Genomic DNA, 14,752 nt, shown 5'->3' on the forward strand with positions numbered 1-14,752 from the left:
TCACAAATCAACCTCATCAACCAATAAAATGATTAAAGTGATAGAATATCAGTGATCTAAACATGCACAAATATGCTCACATCAAATTCCCCCACACTTAACTTTTACACGTCCTCGAGTAAAATGCACCCATGCAAAAATACAAGGCCACATACCCATCTCAGAACACTGGCAATGGCCATCAAACTTAAGTCAAGTATACTCATCTCTTTTCACATCATGTTACAAGTAACTTGATCAGTCATGGGACTTCCAACCTAACATGAACAATTCCTGCACAACTCACCCCTTCCTTTCTCTCCCTGCCACTACAATCCAGGTAGTAAAATAAGGATTCATAATCATTTTTTTTTGACTGCAGTAAGTGCATGTTATGCTCCATCTTACTGCAGAAGTACCATTTTTTTTTCCGATTCATTCTTTTCATTCTGGTGAGTGCATTTTATGCTCCATCTCACTTTAATTGTTTTTGGGGTTTGGTAGGTGCATCTTATGCTCCATCCTACCAAAGTGATGACTTTTCCCTATTTACTTAAACCCAGATATAGGACTGGCCTAAGGAGGAAAAAGGGTTAAAAGTTTGCTGCGCAATCCTTTTTCACTGCTAGGTTGTTAGTATACATATCTTCACAAGAAATACTGCCTCAATCAGTTACTAAGAACTTATATGCTTATCAAAAATTCACAAGACATTGCAAGGTCCAAGTTGAGGTTGCGAACCCCTATGCATGCTGTATTTTAATGAGTTTAAGCCTAATCCCAAGTTTATTCACACACAGGTTATTAGCACATGACAGTCTCCCCCACCCTTGAGGTTTACAGTGCTCTCACTGTAAAGAAACGACATTTTTTTTTTTGGAAGACAATAGATGAAATTATTCTAAAGTGATAGAGAAAGAGAACATAACTAATTGTGACCAACAGGTCATTCTTGGGTTGCCTCTGATAACACATATTTATGCACATTTTACATCCCTTATTCCTATACTTTGCACTAGTTTCCTTTGTGAAATTGGTTGTTTTGATGTGTTTTGTGTAAGTTTTGAAGGAATACGTCCCTAATGGTGATTGAGAGCTAAAGAGGCAAAAATATGGTGAAATAAGAAAAGATGAATATGTTCACAATTTTGAAGCCAAGTCAGGTTCCTAAACAGATTCGTCAATTTCACAGAATAAACTGGACGTGCTCAGGAGGAATTGGACAACTAGTGATATATCGTTGGAAAGATCTAGAAGTCTAGTTTCCATAGAATTTTACGGTTCGTGATTTGGAGTTCCTTAGAGGAAGTTGCATCAGTTTTAGCATCAGTGGTTCAGTGCAGAAATTATATACGAAATTAGAAGATTTGATACCTCAAGATACTTAAGACACGGAACAAATCTTGGTAGATTACGGGGCACTCGAATCATGTGTTAGAAGTCAATGACAACTCTCTCAATCAATTAAGTTCAGTTTCCATAAGGAGAAATGTATTGAAAGTCGAGTTCTGTATCAATTAGGAGAATCACTTCCCTATGGTAATTGGACTTAATTCCTATTTTGTCTCAAAAGTCTCAGTCGTGCCCTATTGTGAAACTATAAAAGGGATGTAAAAGTCATCGAAGAACACACGGACGGAGGAAAGAACGAACGGAGGACGCAAAGAGAAGGTGAAATTGGCAGCAAGCAAGCGGAGATCTACTACTTGGTTGTCTCTTTCTCTTTTGTGTTTTAGTGTTCAAAACAAATGATGAGTGGCTAGTTTTCCTTCAGTTAAGAGGCTGGTTGAAGCCCGAACATGATTGTATTGATGCTTCGTTAATCTCTAATCTTATTTCTTGATATCGAATGAAAATCTTTTCACTATATTACTTGTCGATGAAATCTGAGATATGTTTCTTTGAGTGCACGCTTAGATGCATGTCTTAGAATTCTATTGCTAGGACAATATGATTGATCGCCCATATCTTCATAAAGTCTCAAGTAGCCAATGAATAAGATAGCTCATATTCATGTGAATTGATTTCTAGGTTATGTAAGATGCATGCCACATCTTGTGAATTTAGTGATGTTTGCTTTCTTTGTGCTGAATGATTCTTGAGTGTTGAATCTATGAACATGTCATTCTAGATTGCATCTTAAGAACTAAGTTAAGGAGTACATGCCATGCACTTGACATACTAATTAAGAGAGAGCAATACGGTAAAATCAACATGCCATTGTTTTATCTTAAACATCATCATTCGTGAATCAAGAATTACAGTTAAAGATTGCAGCAGTACATGATTGTTAGTGGTGGATAGCTTTCCCTTGACTCTTTCTCTTATTAGAATCAAAAACTTTTCCTACTTCTTATTGATTATTCTAAGTTAGTCGTTTAGCTCAAATCACAATACTGTCTAGCTTGAGTCACAGTTAGGTTTGATTTGCAATTATATTCCAATCCTCTGCGGGAGATACCCTTGCTTCTCACTATACTCAACAACGTTTTTCTTAAGTCGCAAGGATTAAATTGGGTTATTTTTCAGCACCTATTTTGGTGTTCGAAAATAGCTGAACAATTTTTGGCGCCGTGTCGCCGGGGATTGTTTTATTTAATTGCAAATTGATTTTCTTTTTGTTTCTCTTTTCAGTGTATGCACACTCGAAGTTCTCAAGGAAATGACCTTGTTTACAATCCAGAGATTGAACGCACTGCTCGTCTACACCGTAAAGAAGCAGCCCAACGCCGAATTACGGAATCCACATCCTCTCAGTCACTACCACCATTGCCATGATCTAGTTCGGACGAAGAGGAAGAGCAGCATATTTTTGAGGATAACGCAATGGCTGAAGAGGAGAAACCACTCAAGGCTTCTTTTGTCCCTACAAATCTAGCTCAGTCGTCATGCATTGCCTTTACTCCCACTGCGGCATCTACATATAGCATATCTCCTCAATTGATCAATTTTGTACCACACTTTTATGGAAAGTCGATGGAGGATCCGAACATGCACCTTCGAGAATTCTATGATCTGTGTAGGACACAGAACATCCAACACCTAAATGCCGAGTGACTCAGGTTAATTCTTTTTCCCGTCTCTCTAAAGGATGATGCTAAGTGGTGGTTAAATTCTTTGCCAGCAGGATCTATTACCACATGGGATCAGCTGGCTACCAAGTTCATCACAAAGTATTTCCCTGCTCAGAAAACAAGGCAATTGAGAAAGGAGATAAATGCCTTCCAGCAGAAAGATGGAGATTCTTTTCATGAAGCATGGGTGCATTTTAATGAGTTGCTTCGCAAGTGTCCTCATCATGGTTTTTCCAAAGATGACCAAGCTCAATCCTTTTATGAAGGCTTGAACGATGCCAACAAAGTCTTAGTGGACTCAACATGTGGGGGAGCTTTCATGAATAAAACAAGTAATGAGGCTTTTCAAATATTTGAGACTTTAAGTGAAAATTCTCAGCGATTCTCTACTGGAGGAAGGCAAGGATCAAGGAGTAGGAGTGTTTATGAAGTAAATGTTCGAGATGGATCTTCATCACAAATAACAGCTATTGAAAATAAATTAGACATGCTGATGAAGACCATACTCCCAATAAGACAAGCTACTCAAAGTGAGGTATGAGCTAAATGTTTCAATATTGATCATACAACTGAAACTTGTCACATGTATTCTACAGAGCTGGAGCAAGCTAACTATGCGGCACAAAGGTCAAGGTTTAACCCTTACTCCAATACTTATAATCCGGGTTGGCATGACCATCGAAACTTAAGATGGAGTAACAATGACAATGTCCAACAAGCAATTACTGCACCTCAAGGCTCGAGCCAAGGACAGATAGCTCGAGCTATGAATCCTCCAGCACTTTTGCAACGTGCACCTGGTAAGTCACTTGAAGATTTGGTTATGACTATGGTTGATAGCACTAATTCCTTTATATAGAAAGCAGATAGTCGTTTCCAAAAGCAAGATAAGGCTATAGAGAACCTTGAGAGACAAATGAGTCAAGTTGTGACTGTTCTTTCTCAAAGGGAACCGGGTAAACTCCCTAGCCAAACCGAAATTAATCCTAAAGGAGTAAACCCTGAACAAGCAGCAGCTGTGACTTTGAGGAGTGGAAAGCACGTTCTGGACAAACCAATGTTGAATAACAAAGGAAAGAATGATGTGGTAGAGGAGGAGGGCAAAAGGGACACAATTCTTGGGCAAAAGGAGATGGAAAAAAATATTGAGGAGAAGCAAACAACCGACCATCAAGTAACCAATGCTTCAAATTCGTATACTGTGCCCATTCCTTTCCCTCGCAGGTTCATGAAGACCAAGAAGGAGCAACACAAAAAGATATCTTGGAAACCTTTCGTAAGGTCCAAGTAAACATTCATCTCTTGGATGCTATAAAACAGATTCCCATGTATGCGAAATTTCTTAAGGAGCTTTGCACTAACAAGAGGAGATTTGAAGAACATGAAACAGTAGCTCTGAGTGAGGAGGTGTCAACTGTGCTCCAACATAAACTACCTCCCAAATTGAAAGACCATGGAAGCTTTACCATACCGTGTACCATCGGTGAAAAAAGGTTTGAAAAAGCCTTACTTGATTTAGGTGCTTCTATAAATTTAATGCCTTTTTCTGTTTATGAAGCACTTGATCTAGGTGAGCTTCAAGAGACTAGTGTGGCTATTCAACTCGCGGATAGATCACTTAGACGACCAAGAGGTTTGTTGGAAGATGTTTTGGTACGTGTGAATGAATTGATCTTTCCGACCGACTTCTTTGTGTTGGAGATGGAAGAAGCTATTATGCCGGTCTCCTTACCCCTCATACTTGGCCGGCCCTTCATGAGAACTGCGCGTACCAAGATTGATGTCTATGAAGGAACCTTGTCCATGGAAATTCAAGGAGAAAAAATCGGCTTTAGAATTTTCGAAGCAATGAGGTATCCTTGTGATGATCAATCTTGTTTTTCCATTGATACTTTTGATTATTTGGTGCAGGATACATTCAATACAAGCATGGGGATGACTCTTTAAAAACTGTGCTGGAGTTGGGTTTGTTACCATGCCAACAATCAGCCATCACAATGACCAACCAAGAAGCTATTGGGTGTGAAGAATTGGAGAGTTCGGTGGCTGCCCTTGAAGCTTTGCCACGGATACAAGGTAAGTATTATTCTCCTTTTCTAATGAAAAACTTGTACCTTCTGTGATTGAGGCAGCAAAATTGGAGCTTAAACAGCTACCGGACCATCTACAATATGCATACTTGGGAGACAATGAGACACTACCAGTTATTATCGCAGCTAACCTTTCGGTAGAGGATAAAGATAAGCTGATTCGAGTTCTCAGAGAGCATAGAACAGTAATTGGCTGGAGTATAACAGATATCAAGGGCATAAGCCCAACCACATGCATGCATAGAATACTTCTTGAGGAAGGATCAAAACCTACAAGAGAATCCCAACGTCGATTGAACCCTCCTATGATGGAAGTGGTAAAGAAAGAAGTTCTCAAACTTCTTGATGCCGGCATGATATACCCTATCTTTGACAGTAAATGGGTGAGTCCTGTACAAGTTGTGCCCAAACGATCTGGAATAACAGTTGTCAAGAACAAGGACAATGAACTAGTGCCTCAACGTTTGCAAACGGGCTGGAGAGTGTGCATCGACTATCGCAAGCTCAACAATACTACGCGTAAGGATCACTTTCCTTTACCTTTTATTGATCAGATGCTTGAGCGTCTTGCAGGTCATGCATATTATTGTTTCTTGGATGGCTACTCGGGCTACCACCAAATTGCCATAGCTCCGGAAGATCAAGAGAAGACGACATTTACTTGTCCCTTCGGAACATTTGCGTATAGGAGGATGCCTTTCGGTTTATGCAACGCGCCTGCCACATTTCAACGTTGTATGATTAGCATATTTTCTGACATGGTCGAAAAAATTATTGAGGTATTCATGGATGATTTTTCAGTTTTCGGTAATTCTTTTGACCATTGTCTTCATAATTTGTCGCTTGTTTTAAAACGTTGTCAAGAAACTCACCTTGTACTTAATTGGGAGAAGTGTCACTTCATGGTAACACAAGGCATAGTTTTAGGCCATATTATATCCCTTAAGGGTATTGAAGTTGATAAAGCAAAGATAGATCTTGTTCATTCTTTACCACCCCCTACATGTGTGAGGGAGGTTCGTTCTTTTCTTGGTCATGTAGGTTTCTATCGACGCTTCATCAAGGATTTCTCAAAGATTACAAGGCCTCTTTGCCGCCTACTCCAAAAAGAAGTGGAATTTGAGTTCAATGAAGAATGCAAAGTGGCGTTTGACAAGCTTAAGGGAATGTTAACGACAACCCCTATCATTGTGCCACCAGATTGGAGCCTTCCATTTGAATTAATGTGCGATGCAAGTGACTACGCAGTGGGCGCTGTTTTGGGACAACGAGTAAACAAGCTGCCTCACGTTATCTACTATGCATCTCGGACTCTCAATGAGGCTCAAGTCAACTATACCACCACAGAGAAGGAGCTACTTGCTGTTGTTTTTGCTTTAGATAAATTTCGATCATATCTTATAGGCACTAAAGTGATAGTTTTTTCTGACCATGCAGCATTAAAATATCTTCTCACAAAAAAAGATGCTAAGCCTAGACTGATTCGATGGATGCTCTTGCTTCAAGAGTTTGATATTGAAATCAAAGACAAGAAGGGGTGTGAGAATGTTGTGGCGGATCATCTCAGTCGCATGACACATACTCAAACTTGGGAAGGTGAGGTTTTACCCTTACAAGAACAATTTCCTGATGAACAAATTTTTGCTATGCAGGTTGCGGATCCTTGGTATGCAGATATCATCAATTATGTTGTTACCAAGAAGATTCCGGCGGACTTCACTAGAGCACAAAAGGATAGACTTGTCACGATGGCAAAGTACTATGTGTGGGATGATCCATATTTATGGAAGCAATGCCCGGATCAAGTGATAAGAAGGTGTGTACCCGAAAGTGAGTTTGATTCTATTCTAACTTTCTGTCACTCTTATGCATGTGGAGGCCACTATGGAGCTAAGAGGACAGCTCTTAAAGTACTTGAGAGTGGTTTTTATTGGCCATCATTGTTCAACGATGCATATCATTTTTGTAAGACTTGTGATCGTTGTCAAAGGACAAGTAATATTGGCCCAAGAAATCAAATGCCACTAAACCCATTCAATATTGTTGAAATCTTTGATGTTTGGGGCATTGATTTCATGGGTCCCTTTCCTTCTTCTCATGGATTCCTTTATATACTTCTCGCTGTAGATTATGTTTCTAAGTGGGTGGAGGCACAGGCCACTCGGACTAATGATTCTAAAGTTGTTCTCAGTTTTCTTCGAGCTAAAATCTTTTCAAGGTTTGGTACGCCTCGAGCTATTGTCAGCGATGGAGGAACTCATTTTTGTAACAGATCTTCTGAAGCTTTGTTGAAGAAGTATAATATCACTCACAAAGTGTCTACACCATACCACCCTCAAACGAATGGTCAAGCAGAAGTTTCGAATAGAGAGATTAAACACATTCTAGAAAGAACCGTCAATACAAACCGAAAAGATTGGAGTGATAGGTTGGACGATGCTTTATGGGCATATAGAACTGCCTACAAGACCCCCATTGGCATGAGTCCTTTTCGGTTACTATATGGGAAGTCATGCCATCTTCCAGTGGAGCTTGAACACCGTGCTTATTGGGCCACAAGAAGTTCAATTTTGATATGAGGTTGGCAGGTGATCATAGACGTCTTCAGTTGAACGAACTTGAGGAGTTAAGGACTGAAGCATATGAGAATTCTCGAATTTACAAGGAGAAGACGAAGGCGTTTCATGATAAGCTAATTGCCAAGAAGACCTTTGAAGTTGGCCAGAAAGTCCTTCTCTTTGATTCTCGACTTAAGTTGTTTCCGGGTAAACTTCGCTCTCGTTGGTGTGGACCATTTGTTGTTACTAATGTTTTCTCTCATGGTGCAGTTGAAATTCAGAATCCAAAAACAGGGAGCATTTTTAAGGTGAATGGGCATCGGCTTAAGCCATACCTTGAGTTGGTCATAGAGCGGTTGGTGGAGAATGTACCTCTCCGTGACCCTGATGTTAGTGCATGATTTGTGGTGCCGTCTGGCTGAAGACGTTAACTCAAGCGCTACTTGGGAGGCAACCCAACAAGGGAGAAAAAGGCTACACTCTAGTAACTTTTCTTTTCTTTTCAGTTTTAATTTTTAATAGTTAGTTGTGTTTCCCTCTTTCCATGCTTGGCTTAGCTTGTTCTGTGTTTTAATTTCTTAACATTGGGACAATGTTTAGTTTAGGTTTGGGGGTGCGGGAAATGTTTAGAGTCAGTAAAAAAAAAAAAAATTGTTTTGAAACCTTGAGTTGAAGTGCTACTTTTGCTTACTAATGGAGATGTATATGGTGTGCATTGATCAATAATCTTTGACTGAGAGAGTGTCACGTAGGGATTGCATCATAGATGATTCATTTAATTGTATTGTGCTCTTAATATCTTGGTGGACAAGGATGCCATAGCAGAATGAACTGTGGAAAAATAGTGGAGACTACCTTGTGAGATTTTTGAGCCTCTACTGATTTTTTCTGAGAGATGCATTGTTATTTCTATTCTTAAACACTCTCAACTTCATCGTTTAGATTGATCTCACTAGGCCTTGCATTGGATACTAAAGAACTAATCTCTATACAGATATCATGATGCTTGCCTTTGCTTTTGAGTTGAATGAACCCTGAAAGATGAAGTTAGGCTATGTGTGTCTTACCCTTGTTAAACCTTTCGAAGTCATTACCTTTTGTGTGCGCCGTTTACCCTGTTGAAACCAAACACTTAAGCCTTTTCTTTCATTAGCCTCAACTTATCCAGCTTGCCCTGTTCTGAACCTACCCTGTAGCTTGAGCTATGTTAAGGTAATCTTGTAGAAATTCGAGGTTGAGCTGGAAATAAAAGAAAAAAATATGGTGTGTACCGAGGCAGATTGTGCTTTGATTGGAAGAAAGAAATATGATGTAAAAAGAAAAAAAAGAAAAAGAGGGCACTGAAGGCCTGGACACCAATTACAAAGTTTATAAGCGGGCCAACCTATTGTACTTCATGAATGCAAGATTTTAGTATAGCTCAAGCTCTGATCCCTTTGTATTTCTTTCTTTCCTACCCATAAGCCTTACCTTACGTTACAACCATAACAAAAGACCTAATTGATTTTTGGGTGAATCTCTCTTGGAAGTGAAGATAAGTGTTATGGTTTATCTGTGTTCTTAGTATCCGATTTCTTTCGTGAGATCTTCTTTCTATAAATGTGCTTCATTGTCATCTATTCATACGTGGAATATCCTTACCTATTTCACATAACTTCCGCCACGTATGCTTGTGAGAGATTTCAAGCCCTAGGTTCTGAGTGAACTAAAAGAAAAGGAGAGAAAGTTATCATGTGAGGTATAGAGTCGAGGCGAATTTATTCCATGACATTCGAGTATGGTGTTTCTTTAAGCTTGGATTTTATGAGTATCTGCATTAGTCTATACATTGTGATGTATTTCCTTATAGTGGCATGATCTTAGTTCATTGAGTACGATTGACACACATTGGTTTCTATTAGTTTGTTTAAAGGATGCCCTTTTACAATTTTGGTTTCATAAATGTTTGTGGGTATCGCTCTAGTAAACCCTCAGGAGACGCAACTCCTCCAACTAGGGACACCTAGAGGTTTAAAGGCTTGTGACACACGCTAAGTGTCATCGTGTTTCCGTACGAAAGTGGCCTAGGTTATTATTTATCTTTTGTTTACCATTTTGCTCGGGGACTAGCAAAAGTTCAGGTTTGGGGGTATTTGATAACACATATTTATGCACATTTTACATCCCTTATTCCTATACTTTGCACTAGTTCCGTTGTGAAATTGGTTGTTTTGATGTGTTTTGTGTAAGTTTTGAAGGAATACGTCCCTAATGGTGATTAAGAGCTAAAGAGGCAAAAATATGGTGAAATAAGAAAAGATGAATATGTTCACAATTTTGAAGCCAAGTCAGGTTCCTAAACAGATTCGTCAATTTCACGGAATAAACTGGATGTGCTCAGGAGGAATTGGACAACGAGTGATATACCGTTGGAAAGATCTAGAAGTCTAGTTTCCATAGAATTTTACGGTTCGTGATTTGGAGTTCCCTAGAGGAAGTTGCATCAGTTTTAGCATCAGTGGTTCAGTGCAGAAATTATATACGAAATTAGAAGATTTGATACCTCAAGATACTTAAGACACGGAACAAATCTTGGGAGATTACGGGGCACTCGAATCATGTGTTAGAAGTCAATGACAACTCTCTCAATCAATTAAGTTCAGTTTCCATAAGGAGAAGTGTATTGAAAGTCGAGTTCTGTATCAATTAGGAGAATCACTTCCCTATGGTAATTGGACTTAATTCCTATTTTGTCTCAAAAGTCTCAGTCGTGCCCTATTGTGAAACTATAAAAGGGATGTAAAAGTCATCGAAGAACACACGGACGGATGAAAGAACGAACGGAGGACGCAAAGAGAAGGTGAAATCGGCAGCAAGCAAGCGGAGATCTACTACTTGGTTGTCTCTTTCTCTTTTGTGTTTTAGTGTTCAAAACAGATGATGAGTGGCTAGTTTTCCTTCAGTTAAGAGGCTGGTTGAAGCCCGAACATGATTGTATTGATGCTTCGTTAATCTCTAATCTTATTTCTTGATATCGAATGAAAATCTTTTCACTATATTACTTGTTGATGAAATCTGAGATATGTTTCTTTGAGTGCACGCTTAGATGCATGTCTTAGAATTCTATTGCTAGGACAATATGATTGATCGCCCATATCTTCATAAAGTCTCAAGTAGCCAATGAATAAGATAGCTCATATTCATGTGAATTGATTTCTAGGTTATGTAAGATGCATGCCACATCTTGTGAATTTAGTGATGTTTGCTTTCTTTGTGCTTAATGATTCTTGAGTGTTGAATCTATGAACATGTCATTCTAGATTGCATCTTAAGAACTAAGTTAAGGAGTACATGCCATGCACTTGACATACTAATTAAGAGAGAGCAATATGGTAAAATCAACATGCCATTGTTTTATCTTAAACATCATCATTCGTGAATCAAGAATTACAGTTAAAGATTGCAGCAGTACATGATTGTTAGTGGTGGATAGCTTTCCCTTGACTCTTTCTCTTATAAGAATCAAAAAATTTTCCTACTTCTTATTGATTATTCTAGGTTAGTCGTTTAGCTCGAATCACAATACTGTCTAGCTCGAGTCACAATTAGGTTTGATTTGCAATTATATTCCAATCCTCTGCGGTATATACCCTTGCTTCTCACTATACTCAACAACGTTTTTCTTAAGTCGCAAGGATTAAATTGGGTTATTTTTCAACACTTATTTTGGTGTTCGAAAATAGCTGAACAGCCTCCCAAGCAGCGCATTTGGTTTACGTCGTTAAGCTCGGCGCAGCCACTCTCCTTAGTGGGTAGAAACTGGATCGTGCAATGGGATATCCTCCACAGTGTGCTCTTGAAGCCCGTCATAAAATGGTTTCAGCCGATGCCCCTTAACCTTGAATACCTTGTTAGTGTCGAAACTTTTGACTTCAACTGCACCATGAGGAAACACATTAGTAACAACAAAAGGACCAAGCCAACGAGAACGTAATTTACCTGGCATAAGCTTCAAGCGCGAGTTATAAAGCAAAACTTTTTGCCCAACCACAAATTGCTTCCTAACAATCATCTTGTCATGAATGGCTTTGGTCTTTTTCTTATAAATTCTGGAGTTTTCATAGGCTTCCAATCGTTTCTCTTCCAATTCTTGGAGTTGTAACTTTCTCTCTTGGCCGGCTGCCTCCAAGTCCATATTACAGCGTTTTACTGCCCAAAATGCCTTGTGCTCTAACTCGACGCGAAGATGACATGTTTTCCCAAAAACTATCCGATAAGGAGACATCCCGAGTGGTGTCTTATAGGCTGTTCGGTATGCCCATAAAGCATCATCAAGCCGCAAGCTCCAATCCTTCCTATTGGGCTTGACCATCTTCTCCAAAATGGATTTGACTTCTCTGTTGGATACTTCAGCTTGTCCATTTGTTTGGGGGTGATAGGGAGTGGAGGTTTTATGAATGACCCCATATTTTTTTAGCAATGCGTCAATCGTGCGGTTACAAAAGTGACTTCCTTGATCGCTGATCATTGCCCGTGGAATGTTGAATCTGCCAAAGATGTTAGTTTTGATAAAACATGAAACAACTTTGGAATCGTCAGTCGTAGTGGCCTTTGCTTCCACCCATTTAGACACATAATCTACAGCAAGTAAAATATAAGCAAATCCAAAAGATGATGGAAATGGACCCATAAAATCGATACCCCGGATATCAAAAATCTCACAAGCAAGAATGGGTGTTTGTACCATCTCGTTCCGACGAGTCAAGCTGCCTGTCTTTTGGCACGGCTTACAATTCTTGCACATCACGTAAGCATCATGGAATAATGTAGGCCAATAAAATCCGCTATCCAAAACTTTCTTCGCTGTTCTCTTGGGGCCAAAATGACCTCCACAAGCATATGTATGGCAGAATGTAAGGATAGACAAAATTTCTGAATCAGGCACACACCGCCTAATAATTTGATCCGAACACATTTTCCACAAGTATGGGTCATCCTACACATAATATTTTGCTTCACTCTTAACTTTATCTCTCTTGGCCCTAGTCATATCATATCATCAGGTAAAATTCTGGCAACCAAGTAATTTACCAAATCAGCATACCAAGGGAGCATCTCTTTGACGGCAAACAAATGTTCATCAGGGAAAAATTCATGCAAAGGCTCAGCATCTTCTTCCCTTCCCAATCGGCTCAAATGGTCAGCAACAAGGTTGTCAGCTCCTTTCTTGTCTTTGATCTCAATATCAAATTCTTGCAAGAGAAGAATCCATTTAATCAGTCTCGGTTTCCTCCTTCTTGGCTAGTAGATGCTTCAAAGCTGCATGATCAGAAAATACAATCACTTTAGAACCAAGCAAATAAGACCGAAATTTGTCTAATGCAAATACAATGGCTAGAAGCTCTTTCTCAGTGGTCGAATAATTGCACTGTGCCGGGTTAAGTGTTCTGGAGGCATAATAGATCACATGAGCTTGCTTGTCAAATCGCTGTCCTAATACCGCTCCTACTGCGTAATTACTGGCATCACTCATAATCTCGAAAGGTAGCGTCCAATCAGGAGGCTGAATTATGGGAGTGGTCATCAATGCGGTTTTCAACTTATCAAAAGCCTCCTTGCATTCTTGGTTGAACTCGAAAGGAACTTCTTTTTGTAAAAGTCTAGATAAAGGCAAAGCAATCTTTGAGAAGTCCTTAATAAACCTGCGATAAAAACCTGCATGGCCACAAAAAGAACGCACCTCTCGTACATTGTTAGGATATGGTAAGTGTATGATTAAATCAATTTTAGCTTTATCAACTTCGATACCCTTCTCTAAAATAACATGACCCAAGACAATTCCTTGTTTCACCATAAAATGACGTTTTTCAAAATTCAAAACAAGGTTTGTTGCAACGCATTGGTCTAACACGCGACCCACATTATCCAAACAAATGTCAATTGAATCACCGTAAACAGTAAAGTCATCCATGAACACTTCAATGCAATTTTCTATTAATTCAGAAAAAATACTCATCATGCATCTTTGAGCATTCCCAAAGCATCAAAGTGGACCATTGTACCCTATTTAGTGCTCTTAGAAGCCTAATTGGCTAGTTTATGTTTTGTACAAGGTTTCATTCGGTAAAGATTCCAATAGACCAAGTTATGTTCGAAATTGCACAAAAAGTGAAAAACTCGTCTGTGGATAGAATTGAGCATTCCCATAGCATCAAAGGGGACTGTTGTACTTTATTTAGCGTTCTTAGAAGTTTAACTTGCTAGTTTATCTTTCGTACAATGTTTCACTATGTAAAGATGCTAATAGACCAAGTTATGTTTGAAATTGCACAAAAACTTCAACAGCTCATCCATGGAGAGAGTTTAGCAATTCCAAAGCATCAAAGTGGAACGTTAAACTCCATTGAGTGTTCTTAGAAACCTATGTTGCTAGTTTAGCTTTCGTACAACAATTCATTTGGTAAAGATATTCATAGACCAAGTTATGTTTGAAATTGCACAAAACGTGAAAAGCTCGTCTATCGACGGAATTGAGCATTGTTGAAACATCAAATTGGACCGTTGTACTTTATTTAGTGTTCTTAGAAGTCTATGTTTCTATTTTAGCTTTCGTACAATGTTTCGTTAGGTAAATATGTCAATAGACCAAGTTATGTTTGAAATCGCACAGAACGTGAAAAGCTCGTCTATATGGACAGAATTGAGCATTCCCAAAGCATCAAAGTGGACCGTTGTACTCTATTTAGTGTTCTTAGTAGTCGAACTTTCTAGTTTATCCTTCGTACATCATTTCGTTTGGTAAAGATGCCAATAGACCAAGTTATAGTTGAAATTACACAAATACTTGAAAGCTCGTCTATGGAGAGAGTTGAGCAATTCCTAAGATAAAAGTTGACCGTTAAACTCTATTTAGTGTTCTTAGAAGTCTATGTTGCTTGTTTAGCTATCGTGCAATGTTTCATTAGATAAAGATGCCAATGGACCCATGTTATGTTTGAAATTGCTCAAAAACTTGAAAAGCTCATCTATGGAGGGAGTTGAGCGACTCCAAAGCATCAAAGTGGAAAGTTAA

At 39.0% G+C, this 14,752-nt stretch overlaps 1 protein-coding gene and 1 non-coding gene across 2 annotated transcripts; one reads left to right on the forward strand and one right to left on the reverse strand.

Annotated features, from left to right (window-relative positions):
• Positions 1 to 3,177: 3,177 nt before the first annotated feature.
• On the reverse strand, positions 3,178 to 3,284 carry LOC120008297. The gene has a single exon (XR_005470424.1). It is a non-coding gene; the product is annotated as a small nucleolar RNA R71 (small nucleolar RNA).
• Positions 3,285 to 7,718: 4,434 nt separating this feature from the next.
• On the forward strand, positions 7,719 to 8,102 carry LOC120007291. Its single transcript, XM_038857492.1, has one exon. The coding sequence runs from the start codon at positions 7,719 to 7,721 to the stop codon at positions 8,100 to 8,102; it is 384 nt and encodes a 127-aa protein (XP_038713420.1).
• Positions 8,103 to 14,752: the final 6,650 nt, after the last annotated feature.

Source organism: Tripterygium wilfordii, chromosome 10, assembly GCF_013401445.1.
Source record: "Tripterygium wilfordii isolate XIE 37 chromosome 10, ASM1340144v1, whole genome shotgun sequence".
NCBI lineage: Eukaryota > Viridiplantae > Streptophyta > Magnoliopsida > Celastrales > Celastraceae > Tripterygium > Tripterygium wilfordii.